This window comes from Crocodylus porosus, unplaced genomic scaffold (genome assembly GCF_001723895.1).
Source record: "Crocodylus porosus isolate Cpor-Errol unplaced genomic scaffold, CroPor_comp1, whole genome shotgun sequence".
Classification (NCBI taxonomy): domain Eukaryota; kingdom Metazoa; phylum Chordata; order Crocodylia; family Crocodylidae; genus Crocodylus; species Crocodylus porosus.
Window position 1 is genome coordinate 6,612,288 of NW_017728937.1, and position 14,955 is coordinate 6,627,242.

General features: G+C 53.4%; 1 protein-coding gene across 3 annotated transcripts in view; it reads left to right on the top strand.

Moving 5' to 3' along the window:
* Positions 1 to 14,955, top strand: part of FNBP4 (formin binding protein 4) — a 26,294-nt gene that overhangs the window by 9,374 nt on the left and 1,965 nt on the right. Inside the window, exons 7-15 of one of the 3 annotated variants that reach the window (XM_019547379.1) lie at positions 1,908 to 2,118; positions 4,787 to 4,902; positions 6,146 to 6,250; positions 6,624 to 6,757; positions 7,738 to 7,916; positions 8,747 to 9,054; positions 12,735 to 12,879; positions 12,988 to 13,250; positions 14,079 to 14,236. In XM_019547379.1, coding sequence (XP_019402924.1) covers positions 1,908 to 2,118; positions 4,787 to 4,902; positions 6,146 to 6,250; positions 6,624 to 6,757; positions 7,738 to 7,916; positions 8,747 to 9,054; positions 12,735 to 12,879; positions 12,988 to 13,250; positions 14,079 to 14,236 — 1,619 coding nt within the window. Of the gene's footprint in view, positions 1 to 1,907; positions 2,119 to 4,786; positions 4,903 to 6,145; positions 6,251 to 6,623; positions 6,758 to 7,737; positions 7,917 to 8,746; positions 9,055 to 12,734; positions 13,251 to 14,078; positions 14,237 to 14,955 lie in introns of all 3 variants that reach the window. The other 2 variants (XM_019547377.1, XM_019547376.1) reach the window with 2 other exon arrangements.

A 14,955-nucleotide genomic window follows, 5' to 3' on the forward strand; every position in this document is an offset into this window, starting at 1 on the left:
CCCCTAATGAAACCGTGCTGGTTGCCCTTGAGCATCATCTCTGAGGCTGACCCATCACAGATGTGCTCCATGATGATCTTCTCAAAGAGTTTCCCTAGAACTGAGGTAAGACTGACGGGCCTATAGTTGCCTGGGTCCTCCCTCCTCCCTTTTTTAAAGATGGGGACGACGTTGGCTATCTTCCAATCATCCAGCACCTGGCTTGAGCACCACGAGCGCTTGTAAAGCCGTGCCAAGGGCCCTGCAATAACCCCAGCTAGTTCCCTCAACACCCTGGGGTGGAGAGTGTCTGAACCCACTGATTTGAACACGTCCAGCCCCTCCAGAAGCTCTCTAACCCAGTCCTCCCCAACCTGAGGTCTGGAGGCGTTCCCCTTGAGTCGTGTTGCATCACGGTGGGGAAGTCCCGGTCCCTGCCCAAGAAAACGGAAGTGAAGAATTGGTTAAAGAGGTCTGCTTTCTCCTCTGGCGCAACCACTAGATTGCAGGATCCTCTGGGCAGGGGCCCCACATTTCCTGTTGCTTTCTTCATCTTCCCTGTATATTTGAAAAAGGAGTTTTTGTTATCTTTGATTTTGGGCACAAGTCCTAGCTCTATGTCTGCCTTAGCTTTCCTGACAGACCCCCAACAGGCCCGACCAGAGGAGGTATACTCTTTGAAGATAGCACCCCCCTTCCAGTTGTTGTATGCCGCTTTTTTGGTGATCAGGCATTCCCTTATACCGTTGGTAAGTCAGGGGGGCTTACCTGCACTCCTGCCCCCCTTGCTTCTTGTTGGGGTGGTCACCCCTTGGGCCAGGAGTATCGTTTGCTTAAGGAACAACCACTCATCTTGGGCACTGAGCTCCCCTGCTGTCAAGAACCCCAGTGTCTCTCCCACTGATCTCCTCAGCTCATTGAAGTTGGCCCTTTTGAAGTCTAGGGCTACCGCCTTGCTGCAGGCCCATGGCACCCTGCGCTGGATGGTGTATTCCAGCAAGCAATAATTGCTATCACCCAGGTGGTCGAGGACCTGGAGGCCCCTTACGAGGTCGTCGCCTGTGGCCAGGATAAGGTCCGACAGGGCATTTCTTCTGGTGGGACTGTGCACCTCCTGAATGAAGTGGAGGTCCTGTATCTCGGCCAGGAACCTCCTGGAATGGTCCGACCTGGCTGACTGTTCCTCCCAGCAGATGTCCGAGTAATTTAAATCTCCCATGACAACTGCATCCCTTGCCTTAAGTGCCTCTGCAAGCTGGCCTGAAAATTCCCAGTCCAGCTCCTCCTCTTGGTTGGGGGGGTCTGTAGTAGACCCCCACCATTAGATCCCTCTCCTCATGGCCCCCTTGTATCTTAACCCAGAGCACTTCAGCTTGCCCCTCTGACCCCATTTTGCTGGCGGAAGATGTGTATTGCTCCTTGACATAGAGCGCCACACCCGCCTTTCCTTCTTTCTCTATCCTGCCTGTAAAGCCTATAGCCCCTAATGCTAACTGCCCAGTCGTGGGATGAATCCCACCACGTTTCTGTAAGCTCTATTATGGCTGGGTCTGAACTGGCTATTCTGAGGGCGAGTTCCTCCTGCTTATTCCCCATATTATGAGCATTGGTATATAGGCATTTAAGGCCCTGTCTAGCTGCATGTGCCACCCCCCGATTTGGGAGACTGTTTGGACCCCTGTTTCTTACCTGGTCACTCCATGCATTTGTCACCTGTCTTGTTCGGGTGGTGTCTCCTCGTCTTCCTGTGGCCCCCTCCTCCAGCGATGCTAGTTGGTTAGACAAAGAGTCAGCTCTTTGTCTAACATCAATTTTTTGTGGCTGCAGCTGCCCTCCAAGAACTCCATCCCTCCCTCCCTACAAATGTTCTGGGCCACTGCCCCTATGCTAGCAAGCTCCCCTGACGTGCTGTAAACTCCTTGTTTCAGGCAGAGTTACGAGCCTTGGAGGAGGGAGATGGCAGTGTTTCAGGCTCCAGCCCACTCTCTGACGGGAGCCAGTGTGCATCTCAGGATGTGATGCGCCGGCAGGCCTCCAAGCGAGGCAAATGGAAACTTTTTGTGGGAGCAGGCAGCCCAGAGTCAACCAGCCGGGGCTCAAGCAAGACTGGCCGAGAGAGTCCTGAAACTGGGGAAACAGGTAACTTAGCATATTACTTTTGGCCACAGCTTTCATTCCAACTTACTGACAAAGTAGTGTAGTTGGCAAGAGTGGAGCACTTGTGCAGAACAGTGGAAGAGTTTGGAGGTTTCAGGGCCCCAGGCTTGTCAAGGTGCGTGCAGTTTGCAGGATACTTGCTCCATGGGTGGTGTGTGATAAGTCCTTTTCTTGTGTCAGTTGTTGCAATGAAAGAGCAGTCATCAAGAACTGTGCTGGAGTCAACACCCATCTGCTGGGGAGAAAGGGTTATAAGGTACTGGGGTTGTGTGATATGAGCCCTTTAATCTTACCTTGAAATAGTGTTGATGGACATTGATGGAAGAAATATCCAGGCCTAGGTCAGTACTTCCTAAGTCAGTCATCAAACTGCCCCCTCAGACAGCTGATTCAGCCCCTTGAAGGATTGTTCCCCTACAAAGACAGCCAGTAGTTGGTGCTGTCCTATTGTTTCATAACTTCATAGTGCTTAGTGCCGGAAGGGACCTAAACAGATCATCAGGTCTGACCCCCTGCCCTGGGCAGGAACGGGTGCTGCGGTCATATCACCCCAGCCAAATATCTGTCCAGCCTCCTCTTGAAGACCCCCAGGGTAGGAGAGAGTGCCACCTCGCTTTGGAGCCCATTCCAGAGCCTGGCAGCTCTGACTGTAGAGTAATGTCTTCTGATGTCCAGCCTGAACCTTCTCTCTAACAATTTGTGGCTTTTATTCCTAGTAACTCCGGGTGGTGCCCAGGGGAACAGAACCTCCCCACAATTCTCGCTGGTCCCCCTGGTGAGTTTGTAAATGGCCACCAGATCCCCTCTCAGCCGCCTTTTGTGGAGACTGAATAGGTTCAGGCCCTTTAGCCTTTGCTCATAGGGCCTGCCCTGCTGCCCCTTGTCCATATGAGTGGCCCTCCTCTGGACCCTCCACATCCCTCTTGAAGTGCGGCGCCCAGAACTGGACACAATACTCCAACTGCGGCCTGAACAATGCCGCATATAGGGGGAGGATCACCTCCCTGGACCTGCTTGTGATACATCTGTAGATGCACAACAAGGTGTTGGCCTTACTGACTGCTTCCTCACTTTGGAGGCTTATGTTCATCCTGGAGTCAACAATGACTCCAAGATCCTTTTCTGCCACTGTTGACAAGACGGGTGTTTCCCAGCCTGTAGGTGTGTTGCTGGTTCCTTCTCCTAGATGCAGTATCTTGCACGTGTGTGCATTGAACTCTATCCTGTACTCATCCACCCACCTCTGCAACTTGTCTAGATCCAGCTGGATTCTGTCCCTTCCCTCCAGCATGCCCACCTCGCCCCACAACTTGGTGTCATCAGCAAATTTGGACATTGTGCTTTCCACACCCACATCCAGATCACTGATAAAGATGTTGAACAGTACAAGCCCCAGGACCAAGCCCTGGGGGACTCCACAGCCCACATCCCTCCAGGCTGAAAACAACCCATCCACCACTACTCTTTGGGTATGACCATCTAGCCAGTTTGCCACCCATCTGACTAGGCATCAATGCCGCAGTCCTGCAGTGTGCTTCAGAAAAGTCACTGCTCACTAGGCTGCCCCAGGAATCTTTGGCTGGCCTCATGCAGAATCTTCTGGATTGATCCTACCCCTGGGCTGAAACCTGATCCATGTCAAGCTGAAGAACAGTAAAACCATAGCCAGCCTGAAAAGCAGTAGTGATGAGCCCCCATTTGCCACAGTCCTGTAGCCCTGGGTGGGGTTGGGGTACTTTCTCTATCCTTCTGGGTGAATCCTTTGGATTGGTGACAGCAGATACAGGACCCACAGAGAAAAGTAGGATACAAAAGACCTTGATGCCAGCATACCAGGGTACAGTCAACACAGAGGTTACTGCTGTGATGGCAAAGTAATGGCAGTGAGGACCGACCTCTCTAATGGTACCCTCCCGTGGACACGATTCTAGGCTATAGCTTCCTTCCCCTTCCCTTTACGGGTATGGGACAGCACAGGTGACATTGTTGCAGCAACACCTGCTTGAACCAGCAGTTTCATTTGGGGCAGCTCTCCCCTCAAAGCAATGGATTTGGGTAGCATTACCCCTACCTCAGACAGCTCCCCATTCCAAATGATGGCTTGCCAGAGGACTGTCAGTCAACCCCCTACTTTGAGCAGGGGGTTGAACTAGATGACCTCCTGAAGTCTCTTCCAACCCTAATTTTCTATGATTTGTAAGTCTGTTTTGTGTTGCTAGCATTCTTGCTCTTGTAAGTTCATCAGTGTTGGATCTTTGATAATAACCTCCCTTTCCCACTTGTGAACTACTAGCATTGAATGGGTGTTGGCAAAATAGACCCCCTGTAAGCAAACTTTTGTTTTAAAAATCAGGTGGAAAAGAAAGAATCTGACTAAAAAGAAATCTTCCAGATGGGTTCCAAACATTTAAAATATGAAAAATTGGGGTGGGGAGACCTTGTTTTGAAACATGCACATCTTTCTGAAAATGTGCACATTCTTCAGTCATAATAGAAGCAAAAAGGCCCAGGTCTTTGGATCCATGACGGGTTCTGTTCTGCCCCAAGCATGCTGTCTGGAAGCGTGGGGCAGTGAGTAGGGACTGGACAGTGATGTGGGAGCAGGTAGAAAGGTTTTGGGTTTTTTTTGTTTTGTTTTGTTTTACTTCAGCAGTGAATGCAGAAGCAGTTGAGGAGAATTCAGACAAAGAAATGGAGACAGAGGAGCTTCAGGACAAAGTGAAAGTTCAAGGAGCACCAAAAGTAGAAGAGGAGCAGGACCTGAAGGTAAAGGAAGAGAAGGGGAGAGCTGGCACTGGCAAGAATGGAGCAATACATTTCCTCTGAAGTGGCGCTTGGAAGCTTTCGCTCCTGGTTCTTAGTCGTGTTCCTTGGTGATTTTGGAGTGGGAGAGCTGAATCGCCTGGGCTGGTTTTACCTGATATGAATGCGATTCATATTTTTATTGTGTGATAATGACCATCCCTCCCACTGCCACCACCTGTCCCATTCCCAACCACCCTGAGCGCAGCCCTGGCCCAGCTCCCCTGCCGAAAAGAGGCTGGCACAGCCCCTGGCCCTGAGACTGCATCAGGCAGCCCGCCCCTGCCCCATGCACAAGTTCGAGGGGGGCACATGCCCCTGTGCCTCCTCCAGGGAGCTGCCGCCCCCCCCGACAAGCTGCCCATGGCTCTGTCCCACTCACTGGGGTCATATTCACTGCCCTGGCTGGACAGTGCCTGCCCCTGGCCCTGGCCCTGCCCCACTCCCCCCCTCACCATGGGGGCCTCATTTCTCCTCCCATCGCCTCCACAGATTTACTGGCAGGAGGCTGCTCTCCAAACTGCTGGACTGCATTCCTGTAAATTTGCTATTGGATCGGTATTGGCCAACATAGCTGGTTAATAATTGGCCATTGGTATCAGCCAAGAGAAACTTTATTGGTGCACACTTAGTTGGAAGGGACCTCAGGAGGTCATCTACTTCAACCCCCTGTTCAAAGTGGGGGAAGCCCCAGCTATATCATCCCAGCCACGGCCTTGTCTAGTGTGGTTTTATAAACCTCCAAGGATAGAGATTCCACAACCTTTCTGGGTAACCTGTTCCAGGACTTTACTATCCTCCTAGTGAGAGTTCCTCCTAACAGCTAACTTAAACTTCCCTTGAGCTTGCATGTGGATAATCAAGTGTTCAGCTCTAGTGTGCATGAGGGGGGGAGAGGGAAGGCAGTTCTGGTTTGCCTGTACCTATATGGTACAACTTGTAATAACTAAAGATGGAAAAGACCTTTTTGACCTCCCAGTCTATAGTGCACCTAGTGCAGGCTGGCTAAAGGGGGCCCTGCTTCAAGGAGTGCTGGAATCAGGAGCTCTGGTCAGCTGCTCATTAGTTCCTGCTGGCCTCTGCACAGTCTGCTCTTTTAACCCAAAGTGCAGGTGCTGTTTTTGGGACCTGCCTTAAGTTCTGGGAACAGCAGGGCCTGTGGCTGTTTGGAAGGGAGATGCTGACTTGCTTTATTATCTCTTGGCAGTTTCAGATCGGAGAGCTGGCAAACACCCTGACTAGTAAGCTGGAGTTCCTGGGTATCAACAGACAATCCATCTCCAACTTCCATGTGCTCCTGTTGCAGACTGAGGTAATAGAATGTTCTGTCCCCTCCAAGGTCATTTCTGTGTGCAAGGGAATTGGACACCCCTCCATTACCTGAATGCTGGTGCTTCCATGGGAACTAAGTGGCAGGGGAGAGTCTTGTGTGATGAACACACATCTTGAACTGAGTTATTTCTCCACCCCAGACTCCCCAGGTGGAGGAAGCGTCCAGTATCTTTACTTTTAGAGCTACCAAGGCTTGCTGATCTGCACCTCCTTCCTTTTGCCACCAGAAGTGCTGTGCTCTGCTGGCATCCCCCTTGGCATGGTAGCCCCAGACTTGGAAAAACCTCTCTTTCTTTTTGTATCCTCTCTTGCTGTCAAAATGGTGATTGATTGTCTGCTTGCTGGCTCCCTAGACCCGCATCGCAGACTGGCGAGAAGGCGCCCTCCATGGCAACTACCTCAAACGCAAATTGCAAGATGCAGCTGAACAGCTAAAACAATATGAAATAAACGCCACCCCTAAAGGCTGGTCCTGCCACTGGGACAGGTACGCACTCTTCTACCTTTTTCATCTTTCAACTTTGACATCTCAGACATGATTTGTGACCTTCAACACCTGACGACGTGGCGTCATCTATCTTGGAGACTGGGAGCAGCTGCAGTTAGCGGTGCCAGGCGGGCAGGGAACCTCCTGCACTTACAGAGTTTGGGCCAGCCACCAAATTGGAGACCTAAAAAGCAAATGCTAAAAAAGTGTTTGAAATGAATTTGGTTCAGTGATTGGACAGAGCTGGTTTTCACTCTCCCGAGGGTAAATGCGCTGAGGAAGGCGGGCTTGGGGGGTCGCGCATGCGAGAGCTCTGTGCACTTTGCAGGATATCTGGAACTCCACCCCCCCCGGCTTACAACACCGACAATAAAGGAGAGCCCCTGCTCATGGATGGAATGAAGAACAAGATTACTGTCTCCTGCTGTCAGGTCAGACCCAAACATTTCTTTTTCTATTTGGCTTTTCTTGATTTATTTTTTCTTTATTTGAAATCTTTGCTCTTTTGTTTTTCAGCTCCCAGATCCACTCGCTCTCTCTAGCATTCACTGTATGTTTGACACAAAGAGTATAATACGTGTGGCCTCTGCAGACTTGATGGGGGGCAGCTGCCTTGTCTAAACCCAGCTGCTCCCCATTTTTTGTTCTGGAGGGCCACTTAAACTGAGGCAATTACTAAAAGTCCCAATGCTAGTGAAAGCTGGACCCCCACTGAACATGGGTCTGCTTTCCTGGCCCTCCTTTTGGAGTGGAAGGCTCAGGGTGATACTCACAGAGCCAGCAGCACAAACAGCTTTGAGCGAGTCAGCTGGGACCCTTCTCCTTCATGCTCAAAGTCGTTTGTTGCCTTTGTGAATAGCAGCTCTGCTGACAGCGGGGCTTCCCTGTGAGAGCACACAGCTATCGCAGGAGAGGCCCACATTGATGTGTCACTGCTGGGGGAGAGAGTGTAAAGCCTCGTTTTCTTTCTTGTGATTTAGGGACCATAGGCGCTATTTCTATGTTAATGAGCACACGGGAGAGTCCCAGTGGGAGTTCCCAGATGGAGAGGACGACGAGGAGGGGCAGCAATCTCTGGAGAGTAAAGCTGAAGCTCCTCCTAAACAAGCTTCAAAAGAGAAATTGGAGGCTGGGGCAGACTCAGCGGACAGCTCCACAGGTACTGGAGGAACTATGGGAGACCTCACAGAGGGGCAGGCAGCATGGATTTGTGATAGGGAGTGAGAGCATGGGGACTTGAGAAGTGAGAAGTTCCTGGGCTCACTTTTTGCCTTGACATAGATTCCCTACCTTGGGCAAGTCAGTGCACAAGTATAACTGGGTGAGCAAGACTGTTTGTTTGTCAGATCACAAGATACTTGGAGATTTGTAGTGATAAGGAGCTAAGTAAATGCATCTGGGAGAGAGGAAGGGAACGAGCATTTGTCTGCAGGCAGTCAGTGATGACTCCAAAACCCCACCACATGTGGTAGAAAAGGGTACATGAATGACTGGTGCCTCCTGATATGAGGGGGACCATTTGTAGGCAGTGGCAGGGACTGCCCGCAGACAGAAAGGGTGGTGAGCGGTGAGCAGCGACAGCCTGCAGAAGCCGGCATCGCCCCAACATGAGCTGCCTATGGAAGGGTAGCTGAGCTGTGGACAAGGGACTAAGCCAGAAATGAGGCCCTATTCCCAGGCCCTGGGGGTGAGGACAAACTCCATCCCACTGCTGTCTAGTTGCCCAAGACACCCAGTACTCAGGTGTGGAAATGGTGGTGCATCCCCCAGTCCCATGTCAAAACTGCTGGTGGGGCCCTATAGCCAGGCTTGGAGCAAGAGCAGCAAGCATCTCTGCCACACACCTCCCCTCTAGAAGTGCTCCAAGGGACTAAACTGCCTCCCAGAGGAGGAGGCCATAGTGTAGCTGAGCAGAGGAAAACAGCTGGGGTGAGAGAAGAGGAGTTGCAGGCCCAGATTGTCAAGGACATCTCTGTGTATCGTCTTCAGGCTCTCTCTGTAAGGAGTCCTTCACTGGCCAAGTTCCTTCTACATCTCTCATGCCACTCACTCCATTTTGGACTCTGCTTCAGTCTTCTGTCCCTGTGCTCCAACCCCCTTTGCCTCTGGAAGTTCCACCACCTCCACCACCTCCTCCAGAGTCGCCACCGCCCCCACCTCCGCCACCTCCTGGTGAAGATGGAGAGATCCAGGAGGTAGAGATGGAAGATGAAGAAGGGGAGGAGCCACCAGCCCCAGGAACTGAGGAAGATGGTCCTCTGAAACCTCTTCTTCGCCCAGCTATCCCAAGCAGTCAGGTAAGGTGGTGAGAACAGCCACTGTCTGCAGCCAGAGATCCCCAGCTTGGGACTGTGTTGCTTTTGAGTCCTGCACATTTCTCAGTGGGCATTGTGACCGCTGCGGTGGAGGCACTTTGTGTCCTGTAAACTGGAGCCTGAGCCCAGTGAGGAAAGGTCTGCTCCCTAGAGACCACAGCCAGAACTCTTGCCTTCCTCAGTATGGGGACCTGGGGACAGTCCTGTGACTTGAATGCTGCTGCATGCACTTCTCACAAGCTTGAGAAAAGGCTTCTTCCAAGGTGTCATTATATAAGCAGACCCCTAGAGGGAAGAGTCAGAGCAGATTAGAGAGGGATGGGGAGCTGATCCCTGAAGATCAGGCAGGGCTTGCAGCTCTGCTGGGGTGAGGGATTGGTTTGTCATCTAGCACAGGAGTAGCACCCTACGAGAGTAAAGGAAGGGAAACAGCTTCCATCACTGTATTGGTCTTTCAAGCTGGTGAGGTTCTGTTTCCAGAGCTGCAAGAGCCCAGAGAGCTTTGTTCTCTCTGGGAAGGCTTCCTGTAGAGGTGTACCAATACATGGATTCCATATTGCATTCAGCACTGATATAAGGAAAGCTGATAGGAGTTAGAGATTTTTTGGGCTGATACCAGTAGCTGATTTTTAACGAGGCATATTGGCTGATACCAATCTGATTGCCAATATGCAGCCAGGCAGCTTGGAGAGCAGTGTCTGGCTGGTAAGTGTTGTAAGGTTGGGGGCAGGGGCAGATTGAGGACCCCACAATGAGGGAGGGAGAGGGGGTGGGATGGGCAGGTGCTGCACTGCTGGGGCAAGGTGGAGCATGGGACAGAGCTGCAAGCAGCTCACCTGCGGGGCGGGGGGGGCAGTTCCCACCACTGTGCACCCTGGGAGGGCATGGGGGTCCATGTGCCCCACAGACTGCACAGGGTGAAAGCAGGCTCCTGGTGTGGGTTGGGGCTGGAGCTGCACCAGGTTCTTCCTGGGGTGGGGGGCTGGGCCAGGCTGTGCTCAGGGTAACAGTGCTGGGTGGAGAGCTACAGGGAGGGAGAGGGCTGCAGCCATCTCAGTTTGCTGTGGCCCCCCGGCCCCCCTCCCAGTGCTGCTGCTCCAAGTGCAGCCCCAGCCCAGCCCTCCCCACAGGGAAGAGCCCAGTACTATCCTGGCCCCAGCCTGCAGCATTGGCCTGCCCTCACAGATCCAGGGGGCATATGCCCCCCATGCGTCCTGGGGTGTGTGTAGCAGTGGGAGCTGTCCCCTTCCCCTGTGTGTAACCATGAGTGAGGAGACTCAGATGAGCTGTTCGTGGTTGCATCTGGCCCCCCCAGCCCCACCCCCTCCATCACTGCGGGGTCCCCAATCTGCCCCTTCCCTCACAATAGACTTACCACCTGGGCGCTGCTCTCCAAGTTGCCCAGCCGGCCGCATATTGACAATTGAATCGATTTTGGTAGATATGGCTCATTAAAAATCAGCCATCCATATTGGCCCAAAAAATGTCAGTGCACCCCCAGCTTTCTGAAGTTTGCCCTGAGAGTTCCTCACCCATAGTAGAGTTGTGCTATGTAGGCCCAGAAGATACCTCCAGGGACACTGTCTTGGGCTCCTGCTATGAAATCTTTCTTAATTTATTTCCTGAGGAGGCAGTTGATTGAATGTAAGTGTGAATATGTGAAAGGGCAGGATGGTAGTCCTGCACTGGTGCTGCCTTTACTTTAATCTGTGAGAGTTGATGGGATGTGCTACACTTTAGCTTTTCATAGTGATCTTGTAGATCGGGGTGGGCAAAATACAGCCTGCGGGCTGCCTTTCTATCTGGCCCCTAAAAAATTTAGAAAATTAATATTTCTCTGCCCTTGGTTCCTGCAAAAAAAGGAAGACGCCAAGAGCAGTAGGACCCAGGGGAAGCCCAGCAGGCTCCCACAACAGCAGGGCCCGCTGGTCTTCCCCTCCCCCCAGCCAGAAGCTGCACGAGGGGCTTCTGGCCTGGGACCATATGGCTGCCCTGCACTAGAACCACATGTAGGCGGGGGGCAACCCCAGGCAGGGAAGGAGCCTGGGGAAAAGGTGGGCGCAGGGGCGGGGAAGCAGCCCCTCGCCTACCCCATGACTGATGCCCTGTGCTGCAGCCACTTGCAGCCTGCATGGGGCTGTCTGTGCCTGCTCCGGGGCAGGAGAGGGACTGCTTTTCCCCCTCCCCACACTCAACTTTTCCCTGGATTCCTTCCCTGCTCCTTCCTGGCATGGTGGAAAGTGGCCCTTCCCCACCCCGTGGCCAGCATTCCCTGCCGCAGTCACTCGCAGCCCACGCAGGGCTGTCCTGAGCAGGCCCAGGCAGGCTGTGAGCAGCTGCAGTGTGAGGTGCTGGCCACGGGGTGGGCGAGGGGCACTTTTCCCCCACCCTATGCTTAGCACCACCTTGTAACCTGGCCCCACTGCCAGCCTGGGCCCTGCATCGCTCTGGGCTCGCCCATCAGGGCTGTGCATGGTGACAGCAGTTGTGGGCCTCCCGCTTGCTGCACCAGGCAGTGTTTGCCACTGCCGCCTGTGGGCTGCCCAGCACGCACTCTGGGCAGGCAGCAGCAGCCAACACTGCCTGGTGCGGCACGCAGGGTGTGTGGCAGCTACTGCCACTGTGCAGCCCTGACGGGCGAGCCCGGAGCTGGGTTACAAGCTGGTGCTGAGTACAGGGAAAAGCGGCCCCTCACTCGCCCCATGGCTGCTCCCCTGCTTGGTGCTGCCTGTGCCTGCTCAGGACAGCCCTGTGTGGGCTGCGAGCAGCTGCAGCAGGGAACACCAACCGTGGGGTAGGCGAGGGGCCACTTTTTCCTGCGCTCAGCACCAGCTTCTTCCCTATTGGCAAGAAGGGGTCAGGGGTGTGCGCTGCCCCCTGCCTGTACTGCGGGGCTGGGGGGGCACTGGGAGTGAGCAGGTGCAGGAGCCAGCAGGACCACAGGGCCTGCACCGGTGTGCTGGGGCCAGTGCCAGTGGGGCCCATAGCAGGGTGGCAGGAGCACAGGGTCCTGGCCGTCAGGGACTCTCTGGAGCCAGCCCAGCTCCTCCCTCTCCCTGCTGGTGCAGGCCAGCCCAGCTCCACAGACCCCTGCCAGCCTGTGCCCCGCTTTGGGCCCCATCGCTACTGGCCCTGGGACATTGGTCCCAAGAAGGTGACGAGGTGGTAGGGCACCTGCCAGGTGACGGGGCTACCCATGTGGTCCTCAACAGCCTGCCAAAACTGTGTAAGCGGCCCTCCGCCCAAAATAATTGCCCACCCCTGTTGTAGATACAAGGCAGGAGGATGGTTGGGTGAAGGGCAGCAACTTGGGGGAGATTCTACATAGCCAGCCTCATGGAAGCCCTTGATAGTTAGCAGTTTGGGAAGCAAATGTGTCATTGTTGCCTCAGGAATTGTGTGGGCATATTGAAAGAGCCTTGAGAATAAGGGATGGAGATGGGAGAGATTGGCAGAGAGAGAGACTAGATCTGGGAGTGGCAGACAAGCAAGGACACAAGCCCTTATGTCCCCAGCTCAAGCCAGGCAGTTTGACACAGCTTTCTGGACTACCTAAGCAGTCTTCATCCTTGCTAACACCCTGAAGGTAGAGCCCAGGCAGCCTGTGTTTGGCCAGTCTGGTGCCAGTCTAGTCCCTAACTGCCTGACCTCTCTGTTTCCAGAATACCACTGAGCCCAGCCCCTCTGTAGTGCTTTCTGCCAAGTCTCAGAAGAGGAAAGCTACTGAAATGAACATGGGGCTGGTGCAGCGAACAGCCACCATTGGCAGCTGTCCTGTTCTCTACACTCAGCCTGTTATGGTTTCCAGTAAGTACGGGCCATCAGGTGGACCCCTTGGCTCTCTCAGACCAAGACAACGGCTGCAAGGGGAGATCCAGGGACGTGCCAATCTCCGTCTTTCTCCTATGTATGCAGGGCCTCAGTCCGCAGGGCTGAGCCTCCAATCTAACTACATGGGAGTGGCTGCACCTCCTCTCATGAGCTACTCAGAGTGTTCTATGCCTGTGAGGCTTGCTGCCCCCACAGTGCAGCCAACCCCTGCCCGAGGAGCTCTGCCTGCCACCAGTACATCTGAACAGCCACCTCCACCACCTCCACCTCAGCCGCCACCTCCACCACCGCCTCCTACCACCAAACCGTTGCCTCCCGAGAAGCCGAGGAAAGGCAGAAAAGACAAGGTAGGAGGTGTTCGCAGTGCTGCTCGTGTGGGGGCAGGAAAGCATGGAACCTTCTCCTGCCGCTGCCAGGATCCTGGCATTGGAGGAGGGAATGAGGCCCATGCAAATCTAAGGCTTGGACCAGCAGTCCAATAACAGCTGGAGAAGGGGGATTGGGGTCAGGATGCCTGGGTTATATCCCTGCCTTAAATGTGGCTGGGCTTTGGCCTTGGGAGGCAAGAAATTTCTTGATTCTAAGAGGTGGGTGGTAGTTAAAAAATGAAGGCCTTCAAGGCCTTGTGTAAAGCTGCAGATGTCTTCCATGTAGCTACACCTGCTTCTCTGGGGTATTTGTTTCCTTTGGGATATGGCAGGTCTGTTTCAGGGGTTCCAGCAGTCAGAAGTGGGGGCATTAAAGAAGGGTGTCAAGGGTGCCAGTCTTGAAGTGCCTACTGGTCCAGTTTTCTGGGGGAAATTGTGTTCCTTTGCATGCAGTTCTTAGAATAAATGAACTGTTGGAGTCCTGGATGCTAAGCTGGAGCCCTGACTAGTCTGATTCTGGCCAGTCAGTCATTCACAAAGGCACCCAGCTCAGCATTTATGTTGCACTGTAGCACTTCTCTGGCAACAGAGGCAAATTGGATCCCTTTGTCAGTTTGGTCTCATGTTTGCGACAGGTGTTCCCCAGCCTACATCCTCATAGTTGGGTTTGGGTGGCCTTTGTGGCTGCCTGCTGTGGCCCATAGGGAAGTCCTACTTGTCCATGCCCATGCAAATACCTGTTTGCACCCTCCTTTGCTTTACCTAAGTATTGACCCTTATGGTGGCCTGTTGAATTTTTGGGTGCAGAGCAAGAAGGGTAAAACAAAGATGCCATCTCTGGTGAAGAAGTGGCAGACCATCCAGCGGGAGCTGGATGAGGAGGAGAACTCTAGCTCCAGTGAGGATGATAGGGAGCTGACCACACAGAAGCGGATTGAGGAGTGGAAGCAACAGCAACTCATGAGGTATGGACATGGGAGGAGACAAGGTTCCCCTGTTGGGGAGAAAGCAAATAATAGTACAAGACTCTGGCCCTGATCTATCATGGGTAGGGTGACCATATGGGACCATGGGAAGTCCAGGAAACTGCTGCCTTCCCCCAATCCCCAAATCAGTGGCACTGCTGCAGGCAGAGGTGGTGCAGCATGGTGTGCCAGACAGGTGGGCAGCAGTAATAAAAAAAATAAAATGCAACTAATTGCAACCGTGTTGGGGTATAGGAACTCCCATTTCCCTCAGGGCAATGGCTACTCCCTGGTCCCATTTCCTTTGAGCTGTGAGTGTCTGAACTTCTCAGGTCAGTCAGGGCTGGCCTTAGGGGTGGGTACATGAGCAACTGCGTGGGGTGCTGTGGTCAGGGGGGCAGCACGCACATGCGCTCATGCTCAGAAGGAGCTGAGTGGGACACATGTGGGCAGGGTGGTATAAATATGGGCCTTTTGTTTGAATACCAACTGGCCAGGACAGCCTGTGAAAACTGGGATGTATGGTCACCCTAATCATGCAATAACTTAGAAGCCAGCCTTTGGAAGAGAGAGAGAGGGAGCAGAAGATTCCCAGCAACAGGGGGATTGACCAGGGCAGGGTTTGTTTCATAGATTTCACAGATTTCATAGACATTAGGGCTGGAAGGGACCTCGGGAGATCATCGAGTCCAGCCCCCTGCCCAAAGGGCAGGAAGTCA